We start from the raw sequence: 26148 nt of genomic DNA, 5'->3' as shown, positions 1-26148 counted from the left end.
ATTCTTCTGGGAACAAATATGTAGCACGAGCCATTATGAAAAAAACTGCTAAACATGCTTCTTTCATGCGAATGCACACAACCTCAGATCAAATTGACACAGACTCAACTAACAAACATCTAAATCCCCATCATAGTACCGTTTAACCCCACTGTAGGCAATCAGTGTTTGCAAACCTGGACTTTCTTTGATATCCCAGAGTTAAAGTAGCTAAAATTCTTGTAATCCATGCACCAAAACTGCACATGCTGATTGTTTTTATTTACTGCCTAATCCCCTTTTCTCCCATTTGAATGCAGTCATGTTCATAGCAAGTGATCCTAATAACCAAAAAGTCAAAAGCACAATGAAACAAAAAAACAAACAAACACTACCAAAGCATCCACTTCACTGTAGCACTGTAAAGCCAGAGGCTCTACACAAGCAGAACGATCACAGTTGTGGTCCTGATGGGCTTTCAACAATAACTCTTCTAATTTGAATGAGGCAAAGCTGCTTAGTGAATGCATTTAAATCCTGAAACGAAAAAAAAAGTGTAGTAAAAAGTCCTGTAAAACTGCTGGATTTTTTTTTTTTTAATCCAGTAACTTTAAAGGCACACTATTAACATTTAAAGCCATTTGAAGACATTTTTAAATTTAAACACCCAAATTAGGTTGCAAAGTAATCGTTGGCTGTGGTGCCTCATGAGATAGCACCTTTTGCTGCTTTGTTAAATTGCACTGCTGTAAGATTGTGCAGCAGGAGGAACCGAAATATTGAGTACTTTGCATATGTACAGTATATCTTTATCTGTGCTCCTGTGTTCATCTGCACATGTGCTCTTGCTTGAATTTGTTTTCGTCTATCTCGGGCTGAGAGTTGGCGTATTAAGCTGGACAGCCCTGGCTTCATTCTCAGGGTAGTACAAGGGTAAACAGAGATAGCTGGTCCCATGTCAGGGCTGTGATAAGGACTTGGGACCTGTGTTTTTGTTGCTGCCCTGCCTGTTTCTGTCTCCACTGCTGCTTCTTTCACAGTTCTGATGAATAGTCATGTTTAAACCCGCCAGTGCACTGTACTTCAGAGTGTGTCTGCACAAGAGATCGTAGTACATTCATATGTAGGTTTTTTTTTTTTGCAATACAGAAAATTACAGGAGCGATGGAAGAGAGGGAAATGTAACGGTAAAGCTGCTCTGTGTGTCTGAGATATGAGTAAGAACAGCTGCCACTCCCATCTCTGCCTCTTTTTCACTTTCTCACCCACTTTCTCTTTCCCAGCTGCCCACCTTGTGTCCCCTGCTTGCGCTCTCCAGTCTTATTTCCTGTTGGCCTGTCTTCTATCTAAGCCTGCTCTGTGTCAGTATATCAGACTAATTCAATCTCCTGTACACAGGCACTCCAATGTAATGACCCATGACATTCAATTAACGCTTTTCCCTTCTTGGTAGGTTGGGTCAGCAGTCATTTTCAGCATATGTGTGTTTGTCTGGTGTATGAGTGGGTGTACTCTATGTTTAATCTGAAAAGCTTGGCAGTCAGTGTAACCTTTTAAAAAATAATAATTTATCATCACATGCTGTGTTGCAAATAGCAGTTTTTCCTATTGACTGCTATATGTTTTGTCATTTTACAATACAAAATTGAGTATTTAGTTGATTCCCTGGGTCTTGCTTCCAAAATACCCTCAAAATATTACTGTGGTTGAAGTTTCCACGCCGATGACATATGAAAACCCCCGGCTGTCAGTATGAGCTTATTTACTGTACTCTCATTACTCCTGTCTTCCGGGCTTCACATTACCGATGTCGTCGCCTCTCGACCAGCTGTCACGTTTATTGGATTGGCGTTGAGAGATTGCTGCATATCCTTTAAGGGGTTATGTGCATGTGTTAGACTTGGAGTGTGTTTCCTGTTCAAATACAGTGACTCAACCAGACACACATAAACCTACCAATGTAAGCAATATAAGCACACGCACATACATAAACACTGACAAAGAGAGTGACTAAATTGGTGGTTCGACACACGCAAACGCAGTTTTGGACACACATACCGTGGCATCCTTTTAGCTTTGTGTAGCTTGTAGCAAATACTATCAATTTGGATTAGCATAACCTTCATGAGCTTTCAGCTCATAGTCATTATAACTGTAATCCAGTGTGGATCGTGCATCATCAGTGTCATCAGTGGCGTCCAATACTTAATCACTAACCAAACCTGGATAATCTACTTACTATTTATGATGCTTGCCTGTGTATACACACTGAATTCCCAGTGGATGTTTATAGACTGATATGATGATTCATGATTTATGGTTTTCATCCATACAACATGATTTTGCTCTGAGGCCTTCATTAGCCACACAAGGATTAAAAGTGACTTTAATTAAAAGACGAAACTTTAAAAAAAAACCTTCACAACCGCACTGTAAGGGAGGTCGTGTAGAATCGCTCTCATTAGGGAAATTCCCTTGCAGTTCTGTCAAGTCACTCATTGTTAGTGTGGCAATTTTTTCACAGCATCATCTTTTCTGTCACTTCTGTCTTCCTTATTTCTTGCTGTCATACTGTCTGCCACACTCAAACTTTTCATTCTTTTCCCCTTATATTCTCCACACTCTATTCTTTCTTCTCTCCTCCCTCCTTTTTCCCCCCATTCTGTCCCACTCTACCTCTGTCTCTCCGTTTGGTTAGGATCTAATTAAAGAAGGTTTTGTCACCTACCCACTGTGTATAATTGCCAGTGGGGTCTGCCTGTACTTCACTCAGCAATTACGAGCAGCATTCTTCTGCTCCCAACTCGGCTAATTAAGCCTTAAGGACAGTGAGCCGATCGTAGTCACACTAAGCATCAGGACGAGTCAGGAATGCCTGTGCTCTCCTCACTCCTGGGACACACAGAAGTAGTGGATTGAAGAATGGTTGCCATGGAAGCAATCACATGGTGTCAGATCCTGTGCAGAGGCTGTCAGTCAGTTGATATGTGTGTGTGTGTCTCTCTCCAATTGTGTGTGTGTGTGTTTATATCTGGTCATCTGTAACAGAAACAACAATTGTGCTCCAGGTCACCAGTTCTTGTCATTATTAAGGCTCAATCTATGAAGACGATACGGGGGCCAAACAGAGCTTGTCATAGTTCCTGTTTGGTTCCCTGGTTGGACTGGCTGTCATTTTGATTGATTACATTGCCAGCTCATGTAATGCTTGCCTTGCGATATGTCCTTACTCAGCACTGCACAACACACAACTTAGTCTGTGGCCAGGACTTCGCACCTACTCCAAACTACTGTATATCAACTAAGAACTGTGTTGTACAAGCACACAAACATATCTAAATATGCTGCAATGAATGTCTTAATGCAATTTTACTAGTATAATCAATAAAAGTAGTTGCTCTGTCACATGCAATAGAGTGTGGGTGACTTTTAGAAATACCAGTCGGTATAAGCTGAGTTGAAAATTTGATTAGGAACTAGAAAATTATCTGCTACAGAGAAAAGGCCAACTGGTTTTTAGCATCACAGATTTTCTTGTAGATAAAGATACAGTGAGGAAGTGCGTGTTCCACATTGTGTGAAACATCAAATCAGTCATTTCAAAAGAGTACTCTGCCTCTTTAGAGACAGTGTTTCCATATTCCCACAAGACCTTTATCTTCTCTGAGTGTAAACATTTTATGAAAATAGCAAATGAAATGACATGATATGACAGAGGAAACACCATTAAACACAAATTGTTGCATTATTATTACGATTTGCATTAAAATATAAATCAGTTATAACATCTGCACTATCCTGTAACCCAGGGCCACACTGGTACTGGGGTTTCCACAATACTTGTTGTTTATTACTAACACATCAACCTTATCAAGCCTAGTTGTACGGCTACTATTTTATTATACATTAACAAAACCTGTAGGCCACACTTAATCAAAACATTACAGTTGAGTTGAGAGGCAAAAGAAAAACAAGAGCTAAGCAACATTGCATCTATTCACAGCAGGTGTACCCCTTTACTAACTCAAGACAGGTTAAGCACTGTCTTATGATATTTCTAGGCAACACAGTCTCTTAAATTCACATTTGACTCATTTCATTTGCATAAATTGTGGTAAACCACCTACTAAAAATAATGTAAAACACATTTTTACCTCTGAAACTGGCTCACATGTGGAAGCTTGAATTCTAGCATGAATTAAACTGGTGCTTCGGGCACTTGTGTGCTATGTCTCCTACATTGCAGATATGTTCTCCAGTAACACAAATTTGCATGGAAATTACATGAATAACGTGTGCCTATTTGCTAAATAGCCTTAAAGTTGATATTTGGCTGTAAGGGCTTAAGTGTTCATTTAATGGATTTGAACTGTGCAGCTCACTCAAATCCTGGAGAATTGCCTGGGTTTTATTATTAGTATTGGATATTTTATTAGAAAGCTTTAGGCTACATAAGCCCTTAAAAGTTTTGACTCCCCTCGATGAATTGTTTTCCATCTCACTTACCTCTAGTTCAGTAAGCTCATTGTAAAAACTGGGTAAGTGGCTCTGGTTTGTTGGCTTCTCCAACTGGAACAAATGATACAAAGTGGCACCAAATGGAAAATGTTCCCTTCTACGGGCCTGTCTAAGGTTGTGTTGACTTTAAGTGGCTTCTAAAAGTCTGGCTCAGCAAGACATATGAAATTAAATTAATGGACACAATGGCACTGCCTTTTCCCTCATTGTTCTATTAATATTTTCTGTCTCTCGATATAACTTGCTGTTGGTATAATAATGTTGTCTTCGGTGAAATAGCTGACACGAGACACAAGTCTTAGCTGGATAAATCCTAATAATTATACTATTATATTATAATCCTCACCTCAGTATAACCATGTGGACTGCTGTATACTGAGCAATTCTAACGCAACTATTTGTTATAAAAATGTTCTGTGTTGTGCCATTCAAATATTACTGCATGAATATTAGATTTTTTTTGTGTTTGCTTATGTTAGATTTGACATATGTCAACATATTTTCTACCATTTTTTCTTTTTTAACCTAGCCAAGGCTAGAGTATGGTCTTATATAACTTATTGAATATCTTATCTCAGTGAGGCAAATATTTGTTCTCTTGTTGTATGAGTCAGTGTCTTCTTTCAGTTGCTGTACTGAATCAGTGAAAATATACAGTGGATCTTGGAAAACAACTCATTTCAACAAAGAACACATCTTATATTTCAACCTGCACATTTTCTGTAACCTTACCCACAAGGACCAGACACTTTCCTTCTTTCATTTGATTTCACAGATCTGTCATTCTCCTGAAAAAATCTGACACAGCAGAATATAGAATTCAGTACTGTTTGGACAATGATGATGGATAATATTTTCTTTCTTTCTATTTTCTCATACAGCTCTCTCATTTCTGTTTAATCCAGGCTGCCAGCTCCAACTGCAGCAAACACAAGTCGATGACTGAGAACTCCGCCTCCCATGATGGACAAGAAAAGTGGTGAGTGTCACTAAACCTGTATTTAAACAAACAATCCTCTTTCTTCTAACTTTTTGTGCCACAAATCAGATTTTTGAAGAAGTGTAACAACAGTAAATGATCATGTATTTTAGAATTAGACTCCTATTCATTATACAAAACAATTTCTGAGGGTCAAACATTTAACTCTTTGTTCCTGTATACAACCAAAAGCAGTGAAGGTTTTATTTCCTTCAGGTGATAACCGCCCCCTGTCTCATAAGTTGACACAGCATGAGCAGCATTTTGCATGCTGATTAGTTTGTTTTGGCGCAATCACTGCATGATAATTACTTCCCAGTAAGTGATATGGTTTTACATAATGAAGTACCATGTGTGCAGCACAGTACAGCCTGTACAAGTGGGTGAAAAGGAATAATAATGCTGATGATAATCATGTTAATTTTGTCGAGCAAATGCACATGTAAATGCATTGTACTAATTTCAGCTATCACTGTTTTAACTGAAGTTGTAGGAGGAGAAGCATTGATTAATTGATTTATTTTCATGTTAATTCCTTATAGCCAACGGCTTTCAGACCAAGGCCAGTGAGGGCAGTGTTCAGAGGAAGCAGCTGCCCTACTCAGTGGAAACTCCCTATGGCTTCCACCTGGACCTGGATTTCCTTAAGTATGTTGACGATATTGAAAAAGGCAATACCATCAAAAGGGTCCACATTCAGCGCAGGGTCAAGGGCCCACCTAAATTCAGCACTCTGCCCAGAAATTTCAGTCTTCCTGGACATGGAGTCAGGCCACCCCCTAAGGAAAAGGACAACACATGGTCAGGGACATCCACCCTGGGACCAAAGCCTAAATCACGGGTGACAGAGGTCCAACAGTTTTTTGACTTCAGGACAAGTGAAGGAGGAACTTCCAGCAAGGGGCCAATCGGTCAAGGAACTGGCTACGTTTTATCTAAGCCCAGAGATGAAGTAGGAGCTGGGGCTCGGGATGTTGAAGAGAAAAATGTGGGGATTCAAAGTCGGCCGAACCTGCTCAGAGCATCAAGCATGCCCATCACCCTACAGCAGCGGAAAGGTTCTGATTCAAGCAGTCCAGACCGTACTGTGGGAACGCCGGAGAGCGGCTCAACAGAGAACATGTTCCGAGCTTCACCAGACATAACAGAGAGACGGTGTGTTCCCCAGGATCGGACAGGGCTTCACCAGCAGATCACAGTGGCACTGAAGCGGGTCAGAGAGCTGGAAGAGCAGGTCAAAACCATCCCAGAACTAAAGGCTCAGATCTGCTCACTGAGAGAGGAAAGAGAGCAGCTACTACTTCAGCTCCAAGCCCAAGTCAAAGCCCAAGCCCAGGCCCGAGCCCAGGCCCAGGCCCAGGCCCAAGCCCAGGCCCAAGACCAGGCCCGAGACCAGGCCCAAGACCAGGCCCAAGCCCATGCCCAGGCCCAAGCCCAAGCCCAAGCTTCCACAGCACCCTCTACTATAGTACCATGTTCTGATTCTGGGACACACACACAGCCACAAGGACACAGACCTTCAGAAGGACTCAACTTAGCTCTGATTACTCAACCCACCGGTGGTTTGGAAGCGTCAGAGCACATGCCAACAAAGCTGGTTACAGGAAAAGAGAAACAAGTTGTGACAGAGAAAAGTAGAGTGTTACAAAAAGAGAGGGAAATAAATCAGGAATCTGTCAAGAGTTCCTCAGCACACAGAGAAACACAGCCAAAATCTGAAAGACAAACACAAGCGTCAGAAAAACCAGACAAACAAAAAGGGATGTTAGAGAGTCCACTGCAGCAGGCAGTGCAAAAGCTATCACACAACATTGCAGGACAAGAATTAACATCACTTATGGTGGCTATAAAAGATGCAGAGACTAGCAGTATTCAGGACGGTAAGGCAGCAAAAACAGAAAAACTTGACGACCCAGATAGTACGCAGAAGCTACAGGATAAGCTAATGATACTGGAAGCTAAACTTACTCAAGCTAGCCAAGAACTTGATAGAACTAATACTCTTTTGAAAGAACAATTACAGGAGAACAAGGTAAAAGAGGAGAGAATACTACAACTGAGTGAGGGAATCAGAGTAGAGGTGTGTACTACAGAAACACACAGCAGGCCAAGAAGAGAAAGTATTGACACAGGGACAGAGACAGAGAAAGTAGATTTTGCCAACCAAGAGACAGAGACAGAATCACCTGGTACAATAGATAAGGGAACAGATACAGATAGAATCTGTATTCAAGTGTGCATTCCCAAACCAAGGACTGGAAGTATAGATCAAGAAACAGACACTAGTAACGTCGACACACATGAACAGGTCTCAGAGATGGAGGCAGAAGTAGCTGCTGTGAGCCCACCAAGACCCAGAGCCAACAGCATGGAGCGGGGCACAGTAACTGAGAGGATCGCCACTCAGGATCAGATGACCGGGACACCTATAGCAGAAAGAGTAAACCAAGTCACAGAAACAGAGGGAGAGACAGTAACAGATCATCCACAAAGACCGAGGGCCAGCAGTGTAGACCAGGGGACAGAGACAGAGAGAGTGGATTATGTGGACAGCGTGACAGAGACAGAGCGAGCACAGAGAACGGACCAGCAGACTGAGACAGAGATAAACAGACGACAGGATAACAATCCAGCCAGAGGTGCAGAAGCAGGGAGTCAAGTGAGAGAAAATGCAGACAGTGAAAGAGTAGAAGATGTAGGTACTGTGGTCAGTGAAAGAGTGGAAGATAAGGAAGCAAATGAAAGTATTCAAAGAGATAGTGGAGACAGTGAAAGCGTGGTTGTGAAAGTTGTCACAGAGAGTTCAGTTGCAATTATAGAAAGCAAAGTTGAACAGACTGTAGTTTCAGATATTGTAAGCCGGGATGAAGGCTTTACCTGTCCACTTGTTGCAGCAAGGGAAAATACAGAATCTAAGATTGAAGTGGTTAGGGCCAAGACTGACTCAGAAACAAAAGAAATGATACCCCCCAAGAGTGAGGTAACAGAAATTGTTGAAACACAACCGATTACAGTGGAGACTGTAGAGAAGAAACAAACAGAAGAAGGTCAGATTGTGTGTGCAACAATCAAAGACACTGTAGTAACTGACACAGTTGTAATAACAGCAGAGAATACAGCTATGAAAGCAGTAGCTCCTGTACGACCCCAGAGAGGCAGAAAACCCTCAGCAGAACAAGCACAGCCTTCACCTCAACTTGAGGCTGCACCTGTACAGCCTCGTCGGGGATCCAGTGAAACTCAAGCACAGCAATCCCAGTCCCAGGTGCAGGTACTGGGTCCACCTCAGCTCGAAACTCAAACCCCAACACAGCAGTCTGAACCACAGATAAAGCCTCTCACCCCATCTCCCTCTCAGGTTGAAGACCACACTCTAGCAAAGAAGCCTCCAGGGGAGTCTACTGAGAAACAATCGCAATCACAACCTCAGACTGAGACCTCTCCAGCCTCTAGTGAAGTCCAAACCCGGCCCAAATCAATTCAAGCCCTGTCTCAAACTACTGCACCTCGACGGAACTCGAAAGAGCTGAAAGAAACACAGAAGGGATCCGGTGTATCAAAACCTCTCAGTCGTGGATCAGGAGAAGCCCAGGCCCGTGCAACTCGCCAGGGTTCATGTGACACCCAACCTCTGTCTCAGGGCTCTCGTCGACGTTCCAGTGAGACTCAACCCCCTCACAAAGATGGCGGCGAGACGCAATCACTGCGCAGAGGTTCCAGTGAAACAGCCCAGCGTCGTGGTTCAAGTGAAGCCCAAGCCTCACGTCGGGACACTGGTGAGGCCCAGCCCCCTCGCAGAGGCTCCAGTGAGTCACCAACATCTCCTGCGGCTTTAGGCCAAGTCGTAACCCGGTTAACAGGGCTTCTGGGGGAGCAGTGGGCACAGCTGGGGAGCAGCTCTGGAACTCAACAGACGGCCAGCCAGCAGGAGAGCCCTAGCACACAGAAACAGACGGCAGGGAAAAGAGCAGAGGCAGGCAAAGGAGCGCCAGCCAAGCCAGCGGGGAAAGCAGTCCCTGCAGCAACAACAGGGAAACCAGCAGGGAAGCCTGGTCCTTCCAAAATGAGCTCTATTCAAAGTCAACTGGTCAGCTCCCTCAGTGTCCTCTCTGCCTTCTACTCACCAGGCCAGAAAGCTGCTGCTGCCAGCAAACAGCAAGAACAAGGTAGGCCTATGGTTCAGTTAGGACCCCTTGGTTTATACTGTACACACATTTGAGCATCTGTCAGTCATATACTTACTTACCTACTTGTATCAGACTCAAAGAGCTGAATCCATTCCTCTCACATATTCACTGAAATTATTCTTTCACAACTCCTCTTCTCCATGTCACTTAATTACATATCCCTTCTGATCTCTGCCAAAAAGTCATAATTGATGTGTACATGCTCAACTCAGTAGCCTTGAATAATAATTTCCCGTCTTTACACCTCTCCTTTGAACAAGGCCTACAGCAGTAGCCAAACATTGCCAGAATGGTTTGACAGATTTCTGTGGTGTTACTTGTATAAAGCTGTGTAGTGGTTCAGGTAGAACGCATATCAGCACACCGCTGATATAAGACACTCACTATTACTATCAAACTGACAACAAGGTGGTGCGTGTACAGCAAGCTGGTCTGCTTCTTGGTGCCTGTAGTTTATTTTCACTGCAACCTGAAACCACGCCGTCCTATTCTATTATTTAGAAACACTCTACTGAAGTGCTGTCAAATCATGTCTTTTAGCGCTTCTATCAACAGTAATATATCAACACAAGGATTATTGTTGTAGGAATGAAAGGTATTGCTTGACTTCTTTTTAGGATGCTTAGGACTTAATCTGTGTCTATCATGAGAACACAGACTTCAACGCTAAATTTAACCACATAGCCATTTGTATAATCATTGGTATCCCAACGTAATGATTTTGTCTCTTAATTGATTGTTTGTTGACGCATAATGCACCCAAACACAAAGAAACACTGATCACTGTCATTGTGACTGAGTGAAAAAAGTCAGGAAAGAGGATTTCATTTTCCTCTTGTCTGAAATGTAATATCTGTCACTTCGCCAGTAGTCTAAGGAATTCATAATTGTCACATCCACCCTCTAATTCTCTCCCAATTATTTGGGAAAGAGAAAATATCTACCTTGCCTTCTAGTTCATAGTTATGTTATCTCCCTCTAGTAGATTTCCTTTTCTATTTCATTTCTGTCCATCTACGTTGTTGGATCAGTTTGCACAACCTGTTTCTCTGTAGTTTATATTCCAGGTGTAATATGTACATGTACAAGCCCTTTTTATATTTATAGCTGCTTTGAATTACAGTAACATTTGGAACAATGGTAAAATAAAGTAATAGTGCATCATAATGTGCTTTTAGTCATCATTGGTGGCACTACATTTGCATGTCTATATGCATTATATACTGTGTTTCAAAAATGCAGTAACTATTGGCTCTCATTTACAAGAATGGAAAAACACATGTTACTAAGCACTGGTGAAATGACCTCCAAGAGTATATAAAATATGTACTTCATGCTTCACACAGTAAAGACCAACACACTCCTACAGGGAAGTGCACTCATATGCATACAAGCACTTATTTACAGTCAAATGGACACTCAAGCACAGACCACACACACACACACACACACACACACACACACACACATCAAACAGGCGATGCCTTTCTTCCCTCCCTTGATGTCTCACTGTACTGTTTCTGGCCCAGGAGCTGAAATACAGAATCACTTTGCTATCACACACATATTTTATATTCAGAGTTCATTTTAAGTTCAGTGTTGGGAGTACGGTATATAAGGGTGCTTTTATGTGTTTTGTATGTGTGTGTGTGTGTACGTATATATATATATAGTATGTGTTCTTTCAAAATTGTCACTGTTTGGGGTTGCGTTCTACATCTTTGACATCTGAGGTTCCTAACCTGACTTTTTTCACCTCAAATTACATCCGTGTTTTACTTTTACTAATATTTGAAACAGAAACCACTGCTGTTGCTCTACTCTAACTCATCTTAGTCATCAGAGACTCGAGTTGAGCTTTAGAGATTTATATGGATGAGTGAAATTAGTGTTTCTGACACAGTGAGGGAAGGTTAAATTACACCATTGTTTTATTTATTAGAAGATGGCAAGAGGTTGTATTAAAATGCCAAATATGTTCTAAACCTTCCCTCTCCCGCTGCTATCTCCTGAGAGACACTGGATGTAAAAGCATTCTTCTTCTTAGATGGTGGTCGGTGGGTTCTTTTCAGCTGGTGGTTTTTGGCTCAAAGCCACATCCTTATGTACTTGCATAAAACATTACAGTGCTTCTGCACCATGTCTGCTGTCAGGCACAACTAAGACAGCCTTACCGGGCTTAGAGCCAGGGGGAGTCAGCAAAGGAGCACATGCAGAATCAATTATAGGGCAGTTACAAACATAAGGAGCTCTGACAATGTCAAGGTTGTATGTTGTCATTAAGGCCTATAATCTTGATCTGTGTATGTTGCCCCGGAACTACTTTGGGTGGTCCTAAATTTTGTAGAGTCAAAATAACTACAGTAATGAGATGATTTGATCAAGTTTTTTAAAATCAAATTCTTAAGTGTCCTATAGCAAAACAAATGTTGGTTTAATTGTCATCATGTACTCACATACTTTCATAATCCTTAAATACTCAATGTCTTCAGCGTTTTGTCAGACACTTATTAAGAAAAGTCATTCTTCTTGACAGTGTAGTGCTATTCATTCACACTGGTTTTATTCTTGTCTTTGTATGGAGTATACAGATGGGGCCCTAGCTTCCCCTTTCTCTGCCAACACAGCGATTCTGCACTATTTGATGAGTTATACTTGCTTGTAATTGCAACCAGAGGTTCTTCAATATCATCCAGGCTCAGACTGTTTTTTAAGAAATACACATACATTCACACATTGGACTCACAAACGTGCATACAGAAACAAGCAGGCAGACATACTGTATACACTTGCACAATACAGCCAACATGTGCAAACCATTTGTGGTTTCATGATCTACCAATATCAGTTTGATGTATTACTTTTACTCAGCCCTTTCTATAGACTCAGTTGTTTTGGTTTTGTTTGCTGGACAGAAAAATACACAGCTCAGAAATGTTTCATCCATCTATGTTTGAAAGTTAAAACATTTATTTTGATTTATGAAAATGTTATATATGACTCTTGGAGGGACAGAAAAAGCAACAGTGGCTACGCATTTGTAGGTGGGCAAACATGTTTCTATAGAGGCTATTGAAGTATAGAGCTTGTCATTACAGTAACTGTTACACAGCTAGTGACAAAGAAGTCTTTGGAACTCCACTGGAGATTGAATATCGCAGTCCAAAATCTCCCATAAGTGCTCAAACTGCAGAGACCACATATGTGTTACATATTTCCATTGTCTTCATAACACTCAGTGACCTCTGGGGGACCTTTCCCTCCTCATTCATTCAGTTTTATTCTTAAATTTGTCACCAGTCTACAAGTTCCTCAATGAATTTGTGCACTCATCGACAGCAGGTGCAAGTATAATTTAAGTGAGTGTGAAATCATGCATCTAGCAATAGCTCAAAGTGTAATGGCTCAAGGATCAACATTGACTAATACCATGAACATCATGTCTCCCTAACTACTGAGCCACTGACAAACAATCTACTGCGTTTTGGTATGAGAATACAGAATATGAATTTTCTCGAATCGTGCACACACACAGACAATACACACACACACACACACACACACACACACACACACACACACACACACACACACACTCAAATTCCAAAAAGGCCTAATGAATTTTTCCCACCCTCCCTTTTCTGAATTATCCCTTTTTCTCCCTCTCCCTCTGTCCTCCTCTTCACCAGGTCTCAAATCTATTATGAAGAAAAATGGTGTTGCTGACAAGCAGGGGAACAAGGGAGCCAAGAAAAACCTGAAGTTTGTTGGGGTGAATGGAGGGTAAAATCTTCTTTTTAATCAGCATCCAAATATGTGATTGATATCTTTATGTGGGCTGCTTTGTGTTCGTGTGCATCTTTATTAGTCTGTCCATGCATGTTTTGCTAGTTTATTCATTTCTCACAGGAAATTTAACCCTTAGGTATCCTTTGTGGGCATTGTTGCAGGATAGCTGAATGTAATATTCTGTTCTATCCTGATTTAATTTAAGACATTTTTCAAAAACAGGGATTACGTATTTCAGAGTTGTCAGCTTTAATGTGTTACATTCTGCAAATGGATTAGTCAGTTAGCCAGAAAACTGTGGAAAATGAGCCAGGAAACTGTGGAAAATTATTCACAGAGGTAGAGTGTGAATAAGAGTACAGTATATGTCCAATTTAAAAATGATGTACAGCTAGCTAGATCATTTTAAAAATGGCTCAAATCTGTTGCCCGTATAGGCCTTGTTAGTAGGATTCTGTTTTTACATTTAGTAATCCATGGGCAGCAGTTTGGATTTTCAAGCAGCAAGATTCTCCATCTTAGGCAGTTCATGTTTTATCTTAAACTTTGGATATGAATAGACAATAACACCTGTGTAACCTGTAAACCTGAGCTCATCATCCTTTATTTTGCTTACAACTTATTTGTACACATTTTCTTCAGACAGATGGTAGACTATTTGTTAGTGATGCAGCATGCACTCTAACACACTCTTACGTTTTCAGTTAGCTGAGTGTGACAGCTTTCCCATTGTTCATCTGAGTTTGACCACAGTGACTGTCAACTAATTCCAGCTGTGTCTCACACATCTGCTTCATGATGTTAGTCTCACAGCTCATTTAAAGACACATTGCCCTGAGTTTGACCTCACTGCTGCTACTGGGAGCTTGAATGTGTGTGCGTATGAATATGTGTTCTACATTATGTGATGTGTGTGCATATTTTTGTCAGTATTGATGATACCTCAGTGCTTTGTGCAAGTGTGCTTATGTCAGCGTTTGCTGATGCTGTATGTGTGTGAGTGTGTTTCAGCATATGTGGGTTCGTAAAAGCTGATGAATTTTAAGTAAACAGATGGTAGCGGTTGGAAGAACAAAGGTGTGTCTCAAGACAGGGAGATCTCTTTCTGGCTTGTCTGAATCAGTTAGTTGTCTGGTGCAACATGAAGCATCTGTAAACACACAAACACCACATGCGTTTGTGTAACTTGACAGACATAAATACCCTGGATGCTTACCCTAACCTTAACCATAACTGCTACATGTGTAATCCTAACCCTTAGCCTAAACAAATAAGTAAGACCAAAACCAAGTCTAGTCCTAAAATAAAAAGTGGTTAGCCTTGTGAACCAGATTTTCTCCCCAGATGGGAAGTGGATGCAGACAGACCTTTGTCCTCACAATGTTCACATTATGACCGCATACTCTTTTATAGGCAAATAAAAACATACAAAGCTCAAGAGTTACAAGTGCAAATATTTATAATTACCTCAGTTGTGCACACAACAGCAATACACTTCTCTGTCAAAGCACCAGCACTGAAGATATTTGTAAGCCTTCTGCATTTGAACAAAGTCTCATCTTAAATGTTTCAGTGTGCTCACTTTCATTTTGTGAAATCGCACAAGATGGTAAAGCTATCTAATGAATCACAAGAATAACCAAATGCATATTAATAAGAGTATAATAATATAATGGATTGTACAAAAGTTTAAAAATAAATCTTTTGCCTTTTATCAATCAATACAGTGGTAAAACAGAATTTCTTTAGGTCCATGTACACATCTAATGATACATTTGTTTCTCATTTTCTCTGTGCTATATTCCAAATGTTCCTCATTACTTGTTTTTGAAAGTCATCCTACATATCAAGGAAATGGCTGCCATGAGGAGATTTGTTTTATTTCTGCACTCCTGTTCTTACATTCCTGAGCTTCACTGTTTTATGACCTGCTCGCCTTTGCTATGTTTTGTCAGAGCTGTGGTGAGGTCTATTCCTTCCTCCCTGTTTTATAATGATCTGCAAACATAGCCAATTCTTCAGAGCAAATAGTGTTTGTTTATAAAGGAGGATATCCTTACAGTACTACTGATAATTCATGAGGTATATTTCACAAGATAAGGACACCAGTATTAACACATCTAGTTCATTTATTTTGAGTTTTTAACCCCTGTTCTAGACAACAAATATCTCTCAATGTCTATGTTACACTGGTTAATTTCAAACGAAAGTAAGCAGATGCTATTTATAATGAGACAAACATGTCAGACAACAATATTTTCTCTGACTATCTTTAGTCTTCTGCCCACACCAGGAAGTGGGCTGCTGTTTGTACTTCTTGTCGTTGGATGTTCTAACCTATCTTTGCTCTCCCTTGAGCTCCTTAGGAATCCAGGGAATGCTTTGGCCCCTGAATGCCTCTTGTGGTGTGGTGTGTTGGTGTGCGTGCATGTGCGTGCATGTGTGTGTCTGTGTGTGTGTGTGTGTGTGTGTGTGTGTGTGTGTGTGTGTGTGTGTGTGTGTGTGTGTGTGTGTGTGTGTGTGTCCACAAATAAGCATGAATCAGTGGCATTCATTATTAGACTTATATGATCATTGGTTCCTTCATGGTACACCCCAATGATCACACACATGGACAAATGCTACACCAGAAACCTCCACAGCTCTAAATATATCACCAACCTTTCCTCACTGAACAAGGTTGTGTTTTGTCCAAGGTTACATATGTGCAAACATACCTATAGATTTTCATGTATATGTTTAACCGTGTGGGAAGGATGTTTTGGACATGTAGGCCAAAGTTGTATTAGACAAGCATCTCTTTCATGTTACACTTAAGGTGTAGAGGGGAATGACCTGTTTGTAGTTATCCAGCCTTGACCTATGTTGACTTTACTGCTTTCATATTCATTTTTACCTGCTTAGATGTTTTATTGATGTGTCTGCTTGTGTTTATGTATAATGTCTGTACACATGCTTACTTTTAGTGAAGAAACATTTCTGAGCTAAGGAGAAGTTTCTCACTTTTTAGGTAAAGGCTGTCACCTATAGTACTTCAACACAGGCAGGAGTATGCAAACGCTTAATTATAGATAGTATAATGTAAATGTTTTTGGTGTCTATACTTTGGAAATTGTGCATATGTCCATTTGTTTGTGTCCTTCAGCTATGAGACGACATCCAGTGAAGAGTCCAGTGGAGATGAGAAGCCAAAGGTGGAGGTGGAGGAGGAAGACAGCTCAGAACCAGAGGCAGAGAAGGAAACACCTCAGCCAACAGAGAGTCTTGAGGACGGAGGAGAGACCCAGCAGGAGGATGCAGAGGTCTCAGTTGAGGCAGGAGGTGCTGTGGCTGCAGAGAAGGAGGCTGAAAGAGGGCTGATGGATCCAGAAGACAGCCAGGAGCTCCTGGAAGAACAGGCTGATAGGTGAGACAGACAATAAAGATTCATTTATATTTAGTTAGAAGTTACGCCATAGCTACGCAGCCTGCACAGAGATACCACCTGGATGCCTCTGTTGATTGTGAAGAATACATTGAAAAAAAGGCTTAGTCATCTTCATCTTTTTCAGTAACACACATCTAGCAAAGCCATCTCAACTGCAAACTGTCTGTTCACCGTGATCCATGCTCTCCATCAAATTGAATGAAAGAAAATAAACATGGCAACCACACAAAGTATTCTCATATATGTAAAGTAATGAAACAACAATGCACCTTCCCAGTGTCACTCATATCATGAAGTGGATGGAGGAATATGAACACAGTTAATGCAAGGAATATAATTAAAACAACTTAAAGCCATCCAATATGTCCATAAAGACATGTGATGTCTGGGAAACACAAGGGAGTGCTTTGTGTCCAGCTACAGTCTACATGGTCTATCTGAGAAAGGTGTTGAATGACACTTAAATGTACAGTGGGCATCACACACACACACACACACACACACACACACACACACACACACACACACACTCACACACACACACACACACAAATCCAATTAAAATGTACTCATACCCACTTCGTATAACCATGCTTACTCATAATATCTTGCGCAGACTCACTGTCACACTCGCACACTATAAGCCTCTGTGTCATACACATACACACTAAATGCACACCTGTTTCCACACACACTTGAATGTACAGTAAGCTTCACACAAGCACACATAACTTGCTCCTACACACGTAAGCTGCTCTCACTCTAATAGATGTCTCAGACAGACACACATACACACTTCATTCCCTAAAGTGCAAGGGGTCTGGGACAAAAAGCAAATAACCAGCAGTGTTGTCCTCCCTGTCACTGATTGACCACTTATCTCTCTCAGGTATGTGGACATGGCTGAGGGCTCCCGGCCAGACAGTAGATGGGGCCCCTGGGAGAAGGCAGGAGTTATATTAACTCATCACTCAGCACCCGTCTGATGATGCCTTGTGTGTGTGTGCTTGTACATGTGTGTGTTTTGTTACTGTAGTACAGTAGACATTGAGTGTGTCATCCACTCAGGCTTAGTGCTTGAGCTGTACAGTATGACTGTGCATGATAGACGAGCAGTATGAGCACTTAGTGGATATTATTGGGCAGTGAATCAGCGTAAACTGTTGCAGTCGAGGTTTGCATGAGTATCAATGTGTCAGGCTACTGACTGATGTGTGTGTACACTGCAGAGGCATCTTTTATCTTTTGTTTTTGTCTCAGACAGAATTTACACAAGAGCCAAAGTAGCCGTCTGGCCATATGTTATGCAGACTTGATGGTATTTCCACATTAAACCTGAAAAAGCAATAAATAAAACAATAGAAAGAGCAGATGTACAGTGCTTCAGGTCAAATTTGGATGTTTTTTCACTTCCAGATACTCCTGGTCATCAAAAAATATTTAGGAGATTATCTAGGATGGGTCAAAAACAGCTCATCCTTTCTGTTATCTGATCTTTGTTTCCAGGGAGAAAGTTGACAAGAATTTTATAGACGCCTGCCTCTATGTAAAGGACCGCATGGAGGAGGTTTCATCCCCAGATAAAGAAATGGTAAGAATGTACTTTGGCTGTTATTTTAATTCTTCAAAGCTGCGGAAAATGATTCACTGCAAAGTCAATGTTCATGGTTGTCAATCTGTCCTTCACGCTATATCAACAATAGTCTTTTGTAATCTCCCCTGTAATGCTGGAAAAATGATGCCCTCTTTGGTTTCCAAATTCTGTCTCTGAAACAGTGATAAAAATGATTTTTGTTTATGGAAAATGCCTCAGGTTCTTTGTTGATGTTCTGTTCAAGCTCTTTGACTTCAATGAGTAGAATAATGCGGAGCAATGTGGCTTACAGTGTCATTTCTCAGGCTGAAAATACAAGCTGCTCAACAGCCCAAACAGTAAAAGTCATGTTCAGGGAACAATAGAAATGCTGCCACAGGCGGCTGTATCATTTGTATCTTTTCTCTCTCCTCAGCGTCAGGTTTTAGTGGTGCTCTACCAGGAGTGGTTCAGGGTCTCCAGTCAGAAAGACTCACAGGCCGATACCGTCAGATTATACCTGCGACAAGTGAGCTTGACCACACCCACTCTCTTGCCATATGTAGTTAACCTCACAGACGGCAATGGAAATATGGCTCTCCACTACAGCGTGTCGCATTCAAACTTCCCTGTGGTCAAACTGCTGTTGGATACTGGTGAGATTCAAACACACACACACACACACATCGATTCACACTGTTGAAGAGCATAAATAAAGAAACTAAAGATAGACTAAAGATAGTGGCTAGATCAGGAAGTTAGACCCTGCACAACAAAAACACAAAATGCTGTCTTTGTCTTAGTAAAACCCTGTGTTTGTGTGTTCAGGTCTATGTGAGACAGACAATGTGAACAAGGCAGGCTATACTCCAGTGATGCTTGCTGCTCTGACAGCTGCTGAGACCCCTGATGATCTGGAGGTGGCACAACAACTGTTGAAACTGGGTGACGTCAATGCATGCTCCAGACAGGTAATCTATATATGCTTGTGGTCATCTATAGGCCATCTATAGTGCAAACCAAACAACATGTGTACATGGGAAAGAATAGCATACTGAAACCATGGGAACCCTTATAATAAATGTTCTAATTGGACATTCTTGAATATAGTAACATATAAAAATTGAATAAAAAATATGGAATAAGAAATTCATCTTTATGCAGAACTTTGCAAAAATTACTTTCATATAGTTCTTCCTTTATCCCTCTTTTCCTCCATAATTTTCTATATTCCTCACTCTTTCTCTAGGCAGGCCAGACGGCACTCATGCTTGCGGTGAGCCATGGCCGCGTTGCCATGGTGAATCTGCTTCTGAGCTCCGGCGCGGATGTAAATGCCCAGGACCGCGAGGGCTCCACGGCCCTGATGTGTGCCAGCGAACACGGACACACACACATTGTTCGTCTGCTGCTGGAGACAGGTCACTGTGACCTCAGTCTCAAAGATAAGGTATATTGTTATACTGTAAAGTTGAAATGACACTGTCTACTGGACTGTTGCAAACCTGAAGATGTTTCACCTCTCTTGAGGTGGTTTAGAAGGTGAGATGCCTTCTAAATGTTTTGTCCCTTCCCCAACTGACTGTCTGATTCAGTCTGATTTATAAGACCTCTTCAAGAACTTGTTCAGATTCCATGCTCGTTCTCTCTCTTAGTCCTCAATGTGGTTTATTTTCTTACAGCTGACATAAAGGCATCACTGCATTGCACTTCACTGCATAAACAGTGTGGCTCCCCTGATGTTTAAGCATACGGTCCCATGGGTGAACTATTGCCTTAGTGTGGTGCCAGTTTTAAAAATATATCACAATGTTGTATAAATTACAGAATGCAGCTCAACCAACAACAGATATGTTCAGTGACTGTTGGCAGAAACATGGCTTCAAAGGTGGTTCACCTCTAAACCCCACAGTAGCTAATTTATACATGGAGCAAAGGGGCAAGGAAGACACTGATCCGTACTGAGGGGTAGCTCAAGGTTAAAGCCTGAGACTCCCTGCCTGTGCTGGTCTTTGGGTTAATTTGGACTATGGTGACTCTTCCATAAGGGTTCATTCTTTACTGAAAAGCCAAGGATCACTGCACCATTTCAACAGCTAGTTATCTGCTGCTTGTACTACATGAATAGCCCACACGACTCCTAATGCCTGACTCACACATACTGTAGAATATGTCACTACATATTAGGCTGCCCCAACGGTTAACGTGCCAAGTAGCTACTGCCAGGCCCATACATAGAAGATTGATTGTTCGACCTAGTACATTATTGATTTCTTTAGATTGATGATTGCCCTCTACAGTCTAAGGTAACCAGTCAGAGAACTGCCATATCAAGACTTGCTCTGCTGTGCACTTACCCCTTGCAAACAATCCTGTAAACACTGCTGTTAACACTGCTGCAACACACCTGCTGCTCCACACCTGCGTCTAACTGTGGGTTTTGATTCTAGTTCCCAAAGGATGCAATTATTGCCAGTTCAGTTGTCACTTTCAACACGTGTCACTGCTTCCGACACAACTATAACATTACAGCATTTCTACACTTTTCCCTGCCCAGTCCCAGATACACTTCAGGTGTTCTCAACAATTAGCCTAAATCCTGAGAAGTCTTCAGTGCAACAGTTAAGTAGGTTGTTTAACCTGGATTTGATGGTACCGTGTGAGATGAGTCTACACATTGCAGTCATCCTATAACTCAACCATGTGCCTCTGGTAGATTATTTGCGGTCTGACTCCATGACAACACATGAGCACACACTATATTTAGTGGTAGTGGGGAACAAAACATCATATCAATTCTGAGGAATTAAACAGCTATGGCAAGCAATTAGACATTAAATGCAAGTAAGTCAAGCAATGTAAATTTTACAAACCTGTTAAACGAACTAAGTGTAATACAGAGTGTGTCACACTGTTCTGAGACATCTGTGTTCCCATGAGAGTCTCTCTCAGTATGCAGCCTCGTCTCTTCTAGTTTGCTGAAATATCTAATATCTAGCCTTTGACTAGAAGAATTAAACATCAAGACATGCTGTGAAAATGATGCAGGAAGTCACTATTATATGCATTACACACATTACATGCCAGTTCAGTCAGCCGGGAACATTTAAAGCTATGTGTCTTAATTGATGTCTAAAACCCATCTCAAACTAGATGAGCTTGGAAGTGCCTGCAGGAGATTTCCAGCAACATCTTAGGAAGAATGTGATCCACAAGGATGCAAAAATAGATTTAACTCTCTAATTTTTGATAATTGGCAGCTATAAATGTCTGAGCTGTTGATGAATACAGCAACTAAAAATAAACCTGACACGTCACCAATATTGGTGAATCTACAATCAAAAATTGACAACAAAAAAATTCACAAACAACAGTATCAAAGTCCAAATGTCCATGAGAGCAGTGACACGAAAAACTATCCATGTGACTTGAAAATTGTGATTAAAATAGGTTGTAGCTTATATATGAAAGAAAATTAACAGCTAGTGTATACACAACAAATGCCCCTGTGTTGTATTAAAATTGACTTTTGTTGCTCCATAAAAGCATAAAAAATTTATTTTCTGACTTTTATAGTTTTTTGTTTGTCTGGAGAAGGGATTTAGAACATTCTTATATTAAAGTGTCAAGCATTTCTTACTGATGTTTAGGTCTTATGTGCCTTGGAACATTTCGCCCATTTCCATTTCCCATACAAAACCTCTCTGGGCTCATTATTTAACCCCTGTCTTATTACACAGGCAATTTCTGCATGATGCAAAGAAGCTTATCCGTGGATATTGTGGCATCGTTGTTTTTGACGTGACATTTGCTTAGAAATTAGATCAGATTCACAAAAATGTGACAGATCATAATCTAAACTGGCATTTGGCATTTCAATTTCCATTTTTTCTAGGAAATACTGAACCCAGCTCTTCCAGTGATGTTTATAGCATGGCAGTACTGCCTGTATTAGGGCAGATGCAGTGTATACTCTGTAATGTAATGTCCAGTTGCTAGAAAAAAATGCAACACAACACTGCCACTGTCAGGATAAGGAGAGTCACTGCAATGTCTTCGATGTGAAATTGTGACATTTTCGCTCTGTTTTTTTCCCCCAGAATGGACAAACAGCACAGTCGGTGGCAGAAGGAGCCTCCCACCAAGACATAGTTGACCTTCTGAAGGCCAACGCTGAGACCCGAGCCTCTGACCCCTCATCTACCACAGACCTCCTCTGAGCCAGTCCGACCCTGTTTACGTCTCCAAACCACTCCAGCTAGCCGACCCCCAAACTCTTCAATTTACAAGACCCTCTGCCCACCAACAGAGAAGGAAAAGGTTGAATTAAGGAAACCAATGGAGACTCTGTATGACCCTTGGATATGCTCTGTTTACCGTGGAACTACATATAAACCTCTTATACTGGAGTGTCCAGCAATGTACACCCACATGTTTCTTCCAAATCTCTGCCAACATGCCCTGTGGGTGTTTATAGATATGCTGCATCAACCACTCAGTGGACAGACAACAAAGGGCGCTGGTCAGATAGATGATAGGACATTGCCATAGTAACAAGTGTGATTGACAGGATATTGCTTCGGGGACAGGTGAGAATATAAAGTGGATGAAGAGATACTCTGACGAACTGCTGCTTTCTATCATCAACTAGCTCTTCAAGCAAAATACTAAGCACATGATCTACCTTTCAAATATACAATATTAAATATGACATCATTTCTATTGTTCTTTTACGACATTGACATCATTCTTTTCATATTTGGACATAAGCCATTATTGAGAACATTATGTAGAATGTTATTCTAACAGATTATAATCATATACAAACACAGAAAATGTATTTTCTACTGCACTTTTTTTATTGTGTTTGTGAACAGTAAATAGTCCTCTCAAATATAGATGTCCAGAAGAAACTATATATATCCAAAAGTGCAAATTAGAAAATGATATAAAAGAATAGAACTTCTGGTCAATTTTCCCTCATTCATTGGATATTTTACATCTTTTAATGTTTTTTTTTTTGCCATAGTAGTGATGTTTTTCACGTACAGGATATGGTTGATCATCATCTGTAATTAATTATTGAAAAACAGATGGTTTTGTTAGAGATAAAATGTTTCTGTTGGACACAAAATAAATGATTTTTATAATCACAACATAACCAGAATGAAGAAAGACAAAAGTCTTCTAACAAGAAGATTGTATTGTTCAGAAGTTGCTGCATGCCAATACACAGTTACTCCCCCTACTGGCTGTCTTGTAGTACTAAACAGTATGTTGTAATACTGTCTGTTCTCATGATTAACATCTCTCTCCTTCAACGTCCCTCAGTTGAAATATAATGTATGTCTTGTTCGCCTGCTCGTTTCAAATCAATCATGTATGCAACTGCTACAAAATGCACAATGAATGTCAGGCTGGCTGTGATACATTCCAAGAAAAAGTGTAGCAAGTCTAACTATACTGGCATGGATCATGGGACTAACCGAGCCATAGGCTGTCAGTGGATATATCAAACATAGGTATGAGTCTGGATATTTTTACCACGTTCAACTAAAGATATTTAGTTACTAAGAAAATCTTGATTACAAAGATCTGATCTGCCTGTCTTAAAGATATTAACACTAGTTAACTTTGTTCCTGCCTAAAGGAATTAATATTGTAAAATGGTAAACTGAACAGATCTTTAAACTGAAAGTAAAGGGTTATTTATGGCTTGCAGTCCTGAAAGAAGCAATATTAATGAAATACTACCTTTTCAATCAGACACTAGGTAGGGAGAGTGGGCTTCGGTCTAGCCTTAATCAGATGACCATCCTACATTTTAGAGGTGAGATGTGTTTCAGGGAGTGTGGTCTTGTTTTCCACAAACTTACACCCATATTCTTAAAGTATCTTAAAACAGGAATACTGGTCTGATAAAATGTTTACAACTTAACAGCTCCCCTTCAGTGGTCCCAGCAGATATCATCCGTCACGGTTTACAGGAAACAAAGGGATCAATCATTTTCACTGACTGGTGAACATAACCGTACTTCATTTTTATAGGTCGGCATTTGAATTAAAGTTTTAAAAGGGTACTCCAGCAATTTTGTATTGCACCTCCAAACTAAGACAGTTTTAAAAAGAAAATGGTAAAAAATAGAAGCAGCAGACGCCAAGGTATCCTGAGGTTTTCTGTCATAAATGTTTAGTCTCGAGATAACCCTGATGACACCATGTGGGTTATTTTCTCTGACTGACAAGCTCATCCATTGAAAACATTATACAACTGTTTTCACAAGCTGAGTAGTACTCAGCAAGCTGAGCAAGCTGACTTAAATGTTTAAATTTGCTGTAGTGCCTCTTTAAATGGTGACTTGGGTTTGCTGGGGTTACTGAAGGCGGAATTTAAAGGGGAATACCACTCATTTTAACAACTGCCAATGAAATGTCTGCATTTACAGTCAGAAAGTAAATCTACAGTGATTCTACAGCATTTGTTTGTTACTGACAACTCACACATCTCAGCTCTTATTGTTACTTTTAGAAAGCTTTTCAACTTTCTTTCTGAGATGCAGTGTGCTCTAACCACTGATCCTTTGGAATCCTAATCCTGCACCAGTATTCTCTCATTCCCAGACACTTTATTAATGTGGGTGCTAATATGGGACTGTATAGACTGACATGAAGATAGACCTATTATATATATATTATATATTATATAAATATCTTGATTATATAGTAGTATATAGAGTGGCTGCATTTACTCAGCAACAATGGGAATTTTTCAACAGTGGCTTAATAGTCAGATCATTATAATTTGTTGAGTCACAAAGTAGCACAGATTTTCCCTCAACAATGAGACTGCATTTACACAGGATCAGAAACTTTGAACTCTGTGCAGCACATCTGATCATCACTGGTTGTCTGTATATTAAGGGATTGGAAATTATAGTCTGTGTAGCTTCCCACATTTCAGACAGCTAAAGGATGATCTGATCTGTGCTGTGTGAAATATCTGGTATATCTGGTCTTCCGTGCCTGTGTATTAAGTCTTAAAATAAGTCACAATCCATATGTTTAATCCAGTGTGACCCAGATGTAATAAGGTTTCATAACTGGCTTAACACCAAAGAACTGAAATCAAATCTGTTTCACAGGGGGTTAAGTATATAGTTGTATCTGTTTCTGTAAATTCAGCCAAATACTGTACATATAGTATTGTGAAAAATATATAACAAGTATTGTCTGACAGTTTGCTCTAAAAATTATATTAAGTATTTATTCCAAATGCTATATTTTTTACCATATATAGTATACTTATGTATGCATGGACAAATATTCCAGTGATTCTGTTGGAGGGGAATTTGGATGATTGGAAATTATGCTGAGTGTTCCCTGACGATGTGATTATTCATCTATCTGATTGGTTGGGTGGTATAGTACATGTGTGATTTGACAAGGTTGTGGACTGTGTCATGTGCCCTTTAATGCTACCTTTAACATTTGTGGGGAAAATATGAAGCAGATTTGACACTGGCTTAAGCTATAAGGGTAATGTCTCCCTTGTTTGAGTACTGAAAATCAAGTTGTATGTACATGACAGAGTCAAATGTAAAAACCTGTACCTCTCTAAAATATTCCTTGTACAATGGGCTTATATGTTACAGAGAACTACTTCTAAATAAATAAATATGAAGATTAAAATATTGAA

At 40.5% G+C, this 26148-nt stretch overlaps 1 protein-coding gene across 4 annotated transcripts in view; it reads left to right on the top strand.

Moving 5' to 3' along the window:
* Positions 1–26148, top strand: part of kank4 (KN motif and ankyrin repeat domains 4) — a 72774-nt gene extending 46626 nt beyond the window's left edge. For 3 of the 4 annotated variants that reach the window (XM_051376867.1, XM_051376866.1, XM_051376869.1), the window contains exons 2-10: positions 5403–5476; positions 6019–9642; positions 13353–13446; positions 16598–16858; positions 18386–18470; positions 18889–19108; positions 19281–19423; positions 19702–19902; positions 22553–26148. In XM_051376867.1, the coding sequence (XP_051232827.1) occupies positions 5458–5476; positions 6019–9642; positions 13353–13446; positions 16598–16858; positions 18386–18470; positions 18889–19108; positions 19281–19423; positions 19702–19902; positions 22553–22672 (4767 nt within the window). In that variant the 5' untranslated portion in view covers positions 5403–5457 and the 3' untranslated portion in view covers positions 22673–26148. Of the gene's footprint in view, positions 1–5378; positions 5477–6018; positions 9643–13352; positions 13447–16597; positions 16859–18385; positions 18471–18888; positions 19109–19280; positions 19424–19701; positions 19903–22552 lie in introns of all 4 variants that reach the window. The other variant, XM_051376868.1, reaches the window with a different exon arrangement.

Source organism: Dicentrarchus labrax, unplaced genomic scaffold (genome assembly GCF_905237075.1).
Source record: "Dicentrarchus labrax unplaced genomic scaffold, dlabrax2021, whole genome shotgun sequence".
In the NCBI taxonomy this organism is placed as follows: domain Eukaryota; kingdom Metazoa; phylum Chordata; class Actinopteri; family Moronidae; genus Dicentrarchus; species Dicentrarchus labrax.
Note: the sequence above shows the minus strand (reverse complement) of the source record. Positions and strands in the feature narration are given on the sequence as shown.